Below are 13,249 nucleotides of genomic sequence, written 5' to 3' on the forward strand. Positions count from 1 at the left end.
GAATTATCTGGCAGAGCAGGAGAGCTACAACCCACCTTGTCAGTGAAAAGATGGGTAGAAAAATAATAATGAATTAGGAGAAAACTGTAAATCTGCTCCCCAAAAGAGGAGAGTACAACAGAAGAAGGCCAGATCAGATTCACACAGCTTTGGGTTTGGGCATTTTACTGTAAGTAATGACTGAGGGCTTGAAATTGAAGAAGCTGGCAGGTCAAACTGAGATGGATAAAACAGTAAAAGTTAGTGGGGGCAATAAAAGGTTAGCAAGTGTTAAGAACTTTATGGAAATGTAGTTCAGCTATAGTGAGGAAGCAGTGAGTCAGGTTTCCACATGAAGAAGAAAAGAAAAGACAAAGAGGCAGTTTATAAGGTTTACAGTAAGTTTATATAATAAATCACAAATTGCGGACACTGTGGGATACTTACAGACTGTCCGGGCTCTCCAGCCTCTCCTGGGTTGCCTTGGAAACCTTGTGGGCCCTAGGACACAGAAACAAGAAAGTACACTTTTTTATATGCAGTCACTGAGAGGATAATACAAACAAAACAGAACAGAACAGAAAATTAATCACCAACTACTTTGATATATGCACGTTTCTAGTTCCTCAAGTGAGATTACTTTGCTGGTTTCTTTCATCTTATATTATAGGTAACTGAATTTTTCTCGGTTTTCTCCTGCTGGTCCAACAAATCAATCAATTTGGGCTATGGGAAACCATTTTATAGACTTAACATCCACTATTTTTTGAGAGCAACTGAAAATAATATTTTAGTTGTGGCTATTGATCTTGTTATGAAGACTGTTGTTGAAAAAGCTATATTAAATACAACACAAAGGGGCATTGTTTATGTTGTAAAAATGTGGTTGATTTGCTAAAAGTTTAAAATGAAAAAAGTTGTTGAATTGCAATATGAAGAACATTTACTCATCCGGCAAAAACCAAGTTCATAGACACATGAAGCAACCCTACATGTGTAAAGCAACCCCAAAAATATTAGAACAACTACTTATTTATAGTACTGTCCATTACACTGTATCTGTGTGCCTGTTATATGCACTACTCCCTTACAAATGACATGTCATATATTCTGAGAAAGTTTACCTCCTTTGAGTCATTTCTAAAAATCAGTTAAAAACGTCCAAGAAGAAAATCATTCTCTCCCAGTGTGGGCCAAGGGAGATTAAAACATCAAGTTGAGGCATGTCAGCTGGCATTGCCTAAAACCTAAATGCTCTTCTCAGGAGGCTGGGATGCCTCAAAAGGCTACAGGTAGAACTAGGTTTCAGGAAGGAGCAGAGAAAGGTGTGTGTGTGAGGTGTGCAAGCCCAGTAGTCTCCTTGAAAGGTAAATTGTCAGATCTTTTACAGTTTACCGCAGTTGTGGTGGGGGGAAAAAGCCCTACAGGCTGCAGCTGTGAGACTAAAGTACTCTTCATGTGCCACCTTCCTCCGGAAAACAACAGAGCCTCGCAGTTAAAAACAGGGCTGTGTGTAAACATTTATTTGTGGTATGCTCGCTCTGTTGGAGGTGACAGAGTAACAGTGGTCATTTTGGGGTCGTGATTGGTATTAAATAAACACATGGGAAGTAGGCAATGTGACTTATGTATACTACAGCATCAAGCATGTTACTATTAAGAGATTTAGCCCAGACTGTCTGTGGTCGAACAAAGGATGTAGTATACAGGTGCATGCTGCTTGTGTTGTCAGGGGCATAGAGGGGGTACTTACAGGTGATCCGCTGGGGCCAGGTGGTCCTCTGGGTCCCATAGGGCCCTGAGGGGGAGACAAGAGACACAACATCAGACTAACCACATATAATCACATCCTTCACCAGTACACTACACAAACACATAAAACATCACTGCACTGTTATTATTTTTGCATTTTGCAATTGTGTGTGTTTGGATATTAAGCGGAAAGGACTTGTTTTTGTCGACTGAAATCCTGTCAGAAAAGATAAAGAAATATCACCTACTTTGCCCGGAGGCTACACAAAACTCAACGGCTTTGCTTGTCAAATCCATAAATCGTTTTAAATTCCTCAGCTGCAATCAGTGAGTGTCTTGCTCTCTATCTTTTTCTTTTTTTTTACTGTCTACGCCCCCTCCTTCTTCTTCTCTCAGCTCTTTTTTCCACCTGCTGCATGATTCTACAGTTCAAAGGTCAGCAGTTGTAGTGCTGTACTCTTCAGAGGAGTGTTTGAACTCCAAATGACTTGTTACACTTTGAGATGGAGTGAAAAACAACATGACTTCAAAACAAAAGGTGAAATCTTCTCAACTAACTCCTCTCTACCTTAATCTGCTTCTGGCTGGAGTCACACGCCAAAGTGATTCCTACTTTAACTTCATGCATCACTGCTCTACAGCAGAAAATGACATTCTGTGGAGGTGATGAGCCAAATCTCAATTTTCAGTTCCCTCCGTCTGCCTTTCTATATCACAAACATATACAGAAGAAAATCAGCTGTCCAAGGAACTAAAGGACTGTAGAAGCTGGTATTGTAAAAGTCTTCAATTAAAGAACAACTTGATTCAGATTCCTTGTGACAGCTTTTCCTTTTGCATAAAAACCTATTCTTCCCAGCAGGCTTGCTTTTATAAACCCACATGTTAGCATCATGGTTATACTTAAATAAAATCAGGGATGGCAGCCAAAGAAAATGCAGCACAGTGGTCTTCAGAAACGAATGAAAGTAAGCCTTCAGGGTGTGTGAGAAGCCATTAACCACAGAGGACTGAGACTTACCAATAGGGCTCTATATCTTCACCACTTTTAAACGTGTTTTTGGGAGACATGAAGACTTAGGTGTGTTTGCATTTATTTGAGTAGGAGTGTTGTTTAAAGGATAGGTACGTATGTGTAGGAGTAAATTAATAAGGGGTTATGTTTTGATTTAACATAATTTCAGTCTCTTCTTTCACTGCTCCGTCCCCCAGCAGGCTGACCAACCCCAAAGCAACCGTGGGCTGGCTTCAAAAGGACCCAGTATTGTGGCTTAGATCTCAGACAGACGTGTGCACGGACAGTCAGTGGGAGTGAAGTCACACACACGGCTGCTAGCTGTGTGGATTTAATCCCTCCACCCCCACCAGTCCTTGCTTCTCAAACTTCTGCTGGGCTGAGACTCTGCCAAATTGCTCTGCGGCTCTCCAAACCCCCCCAAAAAATGGCTCCCAGTGTGCTCCTTGCTTCATCTAGGGTAAGCTGCAGTGCCAGCTTCCCGTCAGCAGCCGCGGTTTTTCATGGGCTTGAAATATAATGATGATCAATGGCTGTTTCCTCGATTTGTAAAAATAACCTTGTGTACTCTATGTGAGGTGTTTATTTTCCGAGAGGACCTAGAACTGTGTCGTTTTTTTTCTCTTTTTCATACCAAAACCAGTAACAAAGGAAGGGAAAAGCACAAATGATGCCACAAATCCCTGGGATTATTCTTGAATAAGGCTTTATCCCATCCTTGATTTTCTTTTTAATCCTTATGGGTACCTCCTCTCCTTGTGAAGGTGCTGATGTGTATTTTGTAGTTTTCACATTTGATAACCATATAGTTTTTTTCTGCTTAACGTAGGATAGTTGCTTGAGGTGATAAAAGTGCAGTGTGGGTCAAGATGCGCCAGCACAAATCTTTAACCCAGGTCTTCTGGTGGGAAGGCAGTGTGTGTTATTGTTTCTCCTTGGTCCTGACAGCTTCAAGGGTGTAGCATCCAGGCAGATACATAAGCAGATGAATGTAAAAAAACACATGATGGGAGGGGCAGCAAGTTTCATCGCTCGCTCACCATTGGTCCTTGCATCACACCCATCTGCGCGCCGCCAGCCTTCTCGTCAAATCCACCTGCCATCTGAGCAGCAAAGTTCTGCAAAAGGCAAAGAAAAATAGTCAGTAAGATTTGTATCAAGATATACAGAAGTTACATTTAACTTAAAGAGGAAAGTAAAGACATGGGGGGGGAAAGAGAGGGATAGAAAGGGGAATGACATACAACAAATGATCGAAGAGCACAAACGCACCGTGGCCATTGCTGTTTTATGGAAGCGCTCTAAATGCGTCTAACAAGGCATTTGTTCAGTGTCTATGATGTAAAATTCCAAAGAGTATTTTTTGGGAAGCAAAATATGCTGTCTTTTATTTGCGGAGCTTGGAGGATGCTGTGTCATTTTGGCAGAAGACAGGATCAGCTTTTAATACATTTTGGGCAGCAGAGCTTATTATGTGAATCCTGATGCAGACAAACGAGAGACAGATGGCATGTGAACAGTTTTCATTTCTCCCCTCTTCACAAAGAGTCTCCTTGTTTCCCCCAAAGCAAAGCTCCTTCCCCTCCTTACCCAAGTCTATGATACTACCTCCTGCCCTTCCACCTCCTCCTTTGTTTTCTCTTGCAAAGAATGAGCGGCATTTGCTCTATTCTCCCTCTCTGCATCTAACTGCTGTTGTCTTTCTGCCTCCTCCCAACTCCAGCAATTTCCCACATCTTTTGTGCTCTCTGATTCTCTCCCGGCCATCCGTTTCCCCATCCTCTCTTCCCTGTCCACCCAATCCAAGTAGACCCATTCTTGGCCTTGCATCAATGTTGAACCTGTCTGAACCTATGTCTGCAGTGAATTCTAACACACTAATTGTTGTCATGGGATACTTACTCCACCAAGTCCAGGGGGTCCATTAGGTCCTGGAGGTCCAGGGGGGCCGGGGTTTCCGGGGGTGCCAGGCTCGCCATCTCTGCCACGGGGACCAGGGGTTCCCTGAAATAAATAGATATTATTGCAATAAATGAACTGCTCATGACGAATGATAAATGGGATTCTTATATATAAACTTAAATGTCCATTGTTGCCAGCTCTTGAGAATTAAATCAGATCTATAAATTAGTTTTTACAAAAAAAGTGAGAAAAAATATATAGTTTCCCCCATCCAGTTAACTGTTTTTCTTTTCAAAACAATTAAACAAATACTAATTAAGAAGCACTATGGTATTAAATACAAAAAAGAATAATTCTATTCATCTACTTATTTATGAATCTGATAGTAATTGTTACTATAGTCAAATATATAATTTGTTTAAAAATGTCTGTGTACGATGTGCTTCGTGACAACTAAGACGCAATGATGCAATATACACATCTTTAAAATCAACCAAATCAAATACCGCTGACTTTCTAAGCACACACTGTTTGAGCACAGGATAGTTTTAAATAATAAATGTTACAAGTCACAGTTGATTAAATTCAGGCCTTTGTGCCAATATTCGAGCTGAGAAGTACTTTGAATAAATCATTACACAGTTGCTGGCAGACGACACACCACTGGACTACATTTGTCAGGAACTGTTGACAGAAGCTTAATGCTCAGTTGATCCTTCTTCAGTCTGTACTGACTGTCTACATGAGTCAACTTGACTACACGTGACTGGCTGGTAGCAAACAGAGATCCATCAGGACTGAAGGTTGTCATTTTCAACTGAACTAAACATGATATTTAAGGGTTAAAAATCATTCAAAAACCTTCAAAATGCAGAGGTTGTAGATTTATCAGCCCAAATCAGACTACCTGGCATACCTCTGTGCATGTAGTGACAAATTACCCTGCAAGGGGATCCTGAGCAAAGAATGTGCTGCACACCTAAAAGGCTGCTCAACCTCTGCTTGCCAAAAGTAAGCCTGCTTTGTGCTTAAATCTGCATAAACAAGAACACTATAAGACATAAACTACTTGCCTGAAGCTATTATCACATCCAAGTGTTGTTACATTAATTCAATGATCAAAGCGCGTCGAGTGCGGCGACGTTGATTTCCCACACTGACTGATTTTAGAGAAGCAGAGGTTTACATTATGAGTCTCTGAGAGTCCCACATCTGTTAAACAACCCAGACCTCACGGACCACACAACCTAATGGAAGCGACACATGAGCACATACTTACACTGAGCTGCTCAATGAAAGGCTACCATTCTGCAACCCTGCAAGCTGCAGCAGATTCCCCATCCACCCACCTCACCCCCCCGAAGACCTAATGCTGTCACTCTGAATAGCACATACTGTACTTCTTAAGCAGAGTGTGTGTCTAGTTCTTGGTGTGAAAATGACAAGATGTAGGAGCAAAATCGTTTCATTATTTAAAAACTGACCTTCTCTCCCTTATCTCCTCTTGGTCCTCGTTGTCCTTGCTCTCCTGGTGGGCCCTGGAGAACAGGAGACAGGCAAGTAGTTACAAACTACAGGTGCTATCTCGTGTACATGTGAGCTGCAGAATCCGATATAAACTTTGCCATTTTTTTGTCAGATCACCCTTCCTGTTACAAATAGCAATTACAATCAATACTTGTATGGTTATTGTGCAGATGTTCTCTTTTTTAATGTTAAATTGTCTATTTATAAAGTGAATCGTAAAAGCTTTCAAAGGAAAAATGCAGAAATGTATGCATACCATTGGGCCACCTGGTCCTCTTGGTCCTACAACCTGATCAAGCAAAGAATAGAAAAAAGAGAAAGGACAAGGTGTAAGAAAAATATTATATTTGTTCTGTGGGTCATGTTAATGTAGAATATCAGGGTGTATTTGAGTGCACAAGCTGTTAACTCTAAACTAACCAGATGGTTTTGCACACGTGAGGTTTAGATCTCTTGCCACATGGAGGGGAAGCATTATCTTTCTTTCATCAGAACAGGCTTGTTAATTGCTAATCTCTTGGGGCATGGCATTGTAGGAAACGTACAATAAACAATGCCCTCTTATTTCCTGCCTTGAACTTGTAGGGGTAAGCATTTCCAGGTGCAGCAGCAGCAGTGAGCTTACTCTTTCTCTTCTCCACTAGCCTGTGGGGATCTTTATGGAGGATTGTATGGAGGCTTTATTGTGCTTGGCTGTCTTATGACGGTTGGGCTAAGAGACTTGCCTCCTCCTCGCTCCCTTTTCTTTCTTCCAGGTGGTATTAAAGCTTTGACTTCTTCAGTTATTTCTCAAGACTCAGTCATTTCACGTATGTCCCTAATAACTAAAGGCTAGTCTTGAATAGAGCCACAGACGGGTAAAATGCTACCCACAGCGATGGAATCTAACTAAGTGCACTACTCAATATTATTGATATCAAAGCTCTCGCTTTCAGTTCAGACTTCGATGAAGTTTTGTAGGCCAGACAGATCATAATAATCTTCAGTCTCTCTTTGACTTAAGCGGGAAGAGAATCCTCTGTGCTCCATCTCCTATTCTGTACATTTAATATGAGCTATTGCCTTCAAGCAGATGACACGAAGTCCAGTGGCATAAATTCAACAGTTTATGAACTTCATTGTGCCTTGTATAATGTGTAATATGATAACACTCAAACTTGTAATGGTATATTTGTATATTTTTTACTTTTTGTTATGTTGTTGCTAAGATATGACTTTTTAAAAACAATGGATTGAAATGTATTTTCAGTGTTGAGTGGTGTCAACTTACATCTGTAATGTCTCCGGGTTCACCCTTCTGACCCTGATTTAGGAAAGAGAGGGTATGAAAACAGCAATGAGGTTTAGAAGTAGCAAAAACATATATATATTAAAAACAATTTATGTCCTGTATGTCTTTTCTCATACATGTTTTTTGGACCCCTGTCCTCGAGATCAAATAAACAACAAATCTGGAAACTGGGCAACAACAAAATGTTGAAAATAAGTGCTTCCTACACTCTTATTAGACATATAAATATGGCATGCAGTGTTGAGGAGAAAATAACTGTTATCCATCTGGCAAACCCCTTTTCCACATCAAAGTCTAATCTAAATCCATAAATAGGGTCATCCAGCAGCACTGATATGAGTCTGGGATAGATACAGATTTAATTGCAGGTGTTGCATGCACACTTGCACACACTCACACATAAACAAAGCACCTGATATCTCACCTTAGCTCCTGGTGATCCTGTTATGTGGTAAAGCAGGTAACAGGGGAAAAACAGATCAAAGTTAGCAAATAGACTTTACACAAAAACAAGCCACGATGGTTGAACAGTATTTCACAAAATTCTTCAAAGTCTATACGCGCCTATAGATTATTCTACAGTGAAAAACTAAACTACTCTATCATCCACCACCAAATCATATGTATGGCACCCAAAGAGCCCATCAGGATGAAAAAGTGTTGGTTGATGCACCATCATAAGAGCTCAGAGCAGAAGCAAAGCGGCTGCAGGTGAAAGGAAGAGTAGAAAGCAAAAATAGTTGTAATAGCCAATTTCAGAGCATTAAATCTGATGCAGGCCATGGATTATTGTTTTTCATATTTCAAAGCATTCTAATAAGCATTGGTAAATAGCAATAGCAACAAATGATGAATGTGAATACTATTAAGATAGGGCTGGTTATCATTAATAGTTGTATTTTGGCTGTAATACCGCTACGTAAACTATTTAAACAAATGCTACCAAAACAGTGTATTTTTTAATACATTTAAGAATAAGTTATGTTTTTTAAATCAGATATTTACAAAATAAGCAAACAAAAATATGAATCTGATAGCCAGCCCTATGTTAGGTGGGTGATAACTTACATACTTCTTACCAAGCACTTAATTTAGCCTTTAATGGAAGATAAGTATTTTATGAAGCATTTTAATCCACAAGCATGCATTGCAAACAGGGACACTTCTGATTTCATGTATGCTCCTCAACTGACTTGTATTTCAAAGCTGACAAAACTGAACTTGTTTGTGAGGAAAAACTGCAATTTAAATGTCTCAAATAGCTCCTTTAAAGAGTTTCAGTGAATTGTCACAGTTTTTCTCGCCATCAGATCTGCAGAAATCCTCAGAGAGGATATAGAGTAGAAATGTGAGGCAGTGTCTGCTTCACTGAAGTATTTCCTTAATGATTCCCACATGTTTTCATGATACTCTGGGAAGAAAAGAATATTCAAACAAGATGGGGCCAAGGTAAGCCAGCTATGGAAAAATTACGTTGAGGTAGCATTTCACTGAAATGGTCAGATGTGTCACTGTTGCTGTTTTTTTCTGATCATTTGTTTGATTTGGGAAAAAAAACTATTGAATTCAAAGGTTGACACATAGCATGAATTCTTTAGTTTTAAAGTGTAAGTTGCCAACCTTTGATTAATAAAAAAATTCTCCCCAAAGTAAACAACATGATCTTGTAGAGTAATTTATTTATAAGAGGTGTGAGATAAATAAATTACGACCAATGGGTGGAGACTGGTCAGCTGCACAGATGGGGCAACACTCTCCGAATGGGATTTCAGGTTTGGGGCAGTCTTTAAGCTCCTCGCAGACAATTTCATCACACAGGACGGTTCCAGTGTCACACACACAGATGCGACAAGGCTCTGGTTTCCATACGTCCTTGTCACTATAGCGCTGTCCATCTTGTAAACAGCTTAAAACATCCTCCTCTGTGTATGAGGTCATAGACGGGGACACACAGAGGTCAAGGCAGGTAGATGGTGGGAGGAAAAAGGAGATTATGCGTCAGGAATGAAAAGCAGTCACTGCAATGTGTTACACATAAACAACAACTATTGTATTCACTGTAAGTCATGACATGTCTTTGAGATGTAGAGCAAAGAAAATAATGTTTTGTTTAGGTGTGAAACACATATGCAGTGCATTGACCAGTACAAGCTTGAACAAAAATAAAGGGATAACCTCTCAAAATATCCTTCTTAACAATAATCAATGTTTACATTTCATTGAGCTGTTAGGAAGGGCAGATGGCAGCAAAGGGACTGGATCAGTGATCAAACCTCATGAATTATACATTATACTATTTTACATTTTTATCAACACAATCTTTTAAAATCTTCCAGGGTGTCACATTAGACAAGGAGATAAAGGAGTGTCTACATTAGGACTTCAACTAACTTAATTTTCATTAGTGATTATTCAGCCAATTATTTTCCTGTTTAATCCACAAAATGTGATGTATTCATATTGCTAGGTTTATTCAGCAACAATGTGACAGTCCAAAACCCAAAGGTATAAAGAAAACAAAAACATTTTCAGATTAGGATGTTAGAAATATCAAACATGTGCTGTTTTTTACTTGATAAATTACAAAAGCAATCAATCGTTTTTGATAATCGTTAAACTTGCAGCTTTAAACAGATCCCGGTTCTAAGCCAGCTATTGTAATCCTTTCTTCCATCCACCTTTACAGTCCAACTCTGGAATAAACTGTACACCATCAAATCAAGATTCCTCAAAATCATCCAAAAGAAACATGAAATCTTGTTCATGATTCAATTCATTAATCAATTAAGCCCCACTGAGTCCAGTTATTGAATGAAAACACGTGAATGCAACCTCTGAGATGGCCTCAGGGTGGCAGTGTAGCCTCACAGAATCACAGCTCAGTGAGACCTGCAGGAAACCTCCAAAAACTTCACAGGAGCTGGAGACCTAAATTCCTTAAGTTAAATATAGGTCTAGTTTACACTGCGGGAGACACCCTTAACAGACGGTGCTTTCAGTAAATGACATTTTTTTCAGACCACAGCCAGGCAAAGTGAGCATAGCTGAACCTGATGGAGGTGGGGCCTGTTTCAATACAGGTACTGTACTAGCTCTAAATGACACCACTCAGGGACATTTAACAATGAACTCAGTAATTAGCCATATTCCTGTTCCTTTTCCAGTATGACAGCTTCCTAAAAAGTCAACAGAAAGCCCAACAGTTGCTCAAAAAAATGCTCTGATTGGAGCCACTAAACCCACACACCAAAAGAAAGGTAACAGCATTCAAACCGTGAGGAAAGGGAGCAAGTACAGTAGCTATATTTACCTTTGAGCTCTCCTTAAGTCTAGGTAACCCGACAGACCTCAGAAGCAATGAATGAGGTCTTTCTGGAAGGGGACAGAGTGGGCAATTCACAAACTATTGCCTTGTATCAACATTGGGCAAATTTTTAAACCCCATCTGGAAACCATAGCTGTGTCAGATGCCAATTCAAACATGCCAGAGAAAAAAAGGTCTGCTTTTATGCACATACCTTGCAGGTTTGACATTAAGTTTTCCAAGCATGGATGCACTGTCAAAAGACTGCACCTGTCCTTTCATTGGCTCAAATATGAAAGATTCTCTTGATATTCTGGGACATGGGCTCCTCTGTATACTTCTGAGCTGATAGAAAACTGGGTTTTTGTCACTGATGATAATTTGTAAGTCTCAGCTCCCGTATGCTGGCAGCAAAACTGTTTTCCAGGGGAGTAAAATGAACATTGAAAATGTTAAAGTGAACCCATGTGTACTTCGAGGACAGCATGGAGTCCATTCTGATTTCACCGTATGAAATACTTTCAGGCCCTTGATCCCCCATCATATTATGGGCTCATACATGAACATTCAGTCAGTGTCCACAACACTGAGAGTTAAAGGAGTGACCCCAGTCCCCTCTGAGTTTATTGGGGCCATTGAGCCTGCTGCTGTACAATTAGACCCCTTAACATTTCAGTGTCTCCCAAATACATGTTGGCCTTCAGTTAAACTTGAGAAAAGAAGAGGGAATTTTATCCAGGGGACACAATCTGCGAGAAGGTAACCTGAGACTTGCAATTTCTTTGGGAATGTTCCCCTTTTTCTTCTAGGAAAATACACCCTGTCTTTGCTTTAGAAGCCTTTATTTTCCAATCACCTATCTCTGGTACCTTGGCTCTGTCTCTCCCTGGCCTGATTGTTGCAGCCTATGGGTAATCTTTTTTGCAGATGGAAATCCTGGAATCATATGGAACGTTATTTCTGGCTCCAATCTGCTGGCACACCTTCTCCCTCAAATATATCCTGTGAATACTAAAGTCAATAATGATGATGAATACTCTTGCTCAAGTTTTAATTTTTTTTCAAACTGCAAAGACATTAGAACGACTGCAGGTAGGAAGAATACCACAATGTCTATTGGATTCTTATTAGAGAGAAATTGAAAAAACCCTTTTTTATGGGAATTTTGGATATTACTCCACCTTTCCACCCCAACAAGCCAGGAATCGCCTGGATGCCCTCTGACAGCAATGGAATGTGAACACTTTTTTACTAAAGGCCCTTGAGCCTGACCACCTTTCTCTTTTTGCCCATCCCCTCCCCCTCTCATCCTCTATATTAAGTGAATCTGCAGCTAAAAGGAGAGTCTGTCAAGGCATCTAAGGCACCCACAGGTGTCTGGCAGCTTAACCTAAGAATGAAGGTGGAGGTGGCGAGGCGTTGCACTCCACTGTAGCGGATCAACTGAAACTCCGCTTTCCAAAATGTTAATTTCAACGAGAATGAATACAGACTGCAATAACAAATTGAATTAAAATTAAGTATTCCACAAAAGCAACACCAATAAACAGCATATATTCATTTATGCGCAAACTTTACACATCTATTGATCCATTGCATCACTTTTACGCACGTCCCCAACTCTGATATTGAGTTGTAGCACACCTTGCAACCACAGTAAGATTAGCACTCCTGGATATACAGAAGGTCCACAACTATCATCAATCAGACAATTTAGCATGAAGAAGAGAATCCAACCAATCATGAACTTTATGCGCCTATAAGGTGCGAGGGGATAACCAAATCCCCTCCAAGCGCCAACACAAACACTCCTCTATTCAAAGCTCAGGTGCTTTGCTTCAAGATAAACCTGTTGCAGAAGAACTCTCAGTATGCACGTTATGACAACTTTAGTTCTTCTTCATTAAAGCTTTTTGAGATAAATTAAATGTCACTTACGGTCCTCTTCTTGACATCTTACAACGGCTAATAGACAGGCTTGAGTGGCTACGAGTAGCAGTACAGTCCTGGAATCCATAATGCTGAACATGTCTAAATATTAGACATGCAGGGCCCGTGAGGGAGAAAGAAAGGTGCGAAGATATCGGAGGCTTCTCTCAGTGTTTAGTGTGTGTGTCCCCCGTTACAAGAGCTGAACCATTCAAAAATCACAATTTCCAAAAACCAATGGGGGAATCCAGCGGCAGGACCCGGACCTGCAGCAGAAATTCAGCACCGACCGCTTTGGGCCAGACGCTGTAGTTTTATGTCCCCGTTGCCTTCAATGAATCTTCGTATATTCCCAAATATCAGTCCAACCCCTTACCCCCTGTCAGGCTGAAATCTGAGACCCACTTCCCTCCCATTCTGTCTCCCAGGTTTTATTATTCCAGTCCCAGACCACTCCTTTCTCCACGTGCTGCTACTAAACCCAACAAAAACTGAAACTTTCCCCCTAACTTTGGTGCCAGCCCCCTTTCTCCCCCGCCTCGTTCTTTGA

At 40.5% G+C, this 13,249-nt stretch overlaps 1 protein-coding gene across 1 annotated transcript in view; it reads right to left on the minus strand.

Annotated features, from left to right (window-relative positions):
- col2a1b (collagen, type II, alpha 1b) overlaps positions 1 to 12,992 on the minus strand; it is a 42,457-nt gene extending 29,465 nt beyond the window's left edge. Inside the window, 10 exon segments of the mRNA XM_063910863.1 lie at positions 427 to 480; positions 1,733 to 1,777; positions 3,787 to 3,864; positions 4,649 to 4,750; positions 6,133 to 6,186; positions 6,432 to 6,464; positions 7,446 to 7,478; positions 7,891 to 7,907; positions 9,179 to 9,388; positions 12,709 to 12,992. Of these exon segments, the coding sequence (XP_063766933.1) occupies positions 427 to 480; positions 1,733 to 1,777; positions 3,787 to 3,864; positions 4,649 to 4,750; positions 6,133 to 6,186; positions 6,432 to 6,464; positions 7,446 to 7,478; positions 7,891 to 7,907; positions 9,179 to 9,388; positions 12,709 to 12,799 (717 nt within the window). The 5' untranslated portion in view covers positions 12,800 to 12,992.
- Between the last annotated feature and the right edge of the window lie 257 nt (positions 12,993 to 13,249).

Source organism: Eleginops maclovinus, chromosome 20, assembly GCF_036324505.1.
Source record: "Eleginops maclovinus isolate JMC-PN-2008 ecotype Puerto Natales chromosome 20, JC_Emac_rtc_rv5, whole genome shotgun sequence".
In the NCBI taxonomy this organism is placed as follows: Eukaryota; Metazoa; Chordata; class Actinopteri; order Perciformes; family Eleginopidae; genus Eleginops; species Eleginops maclovinus.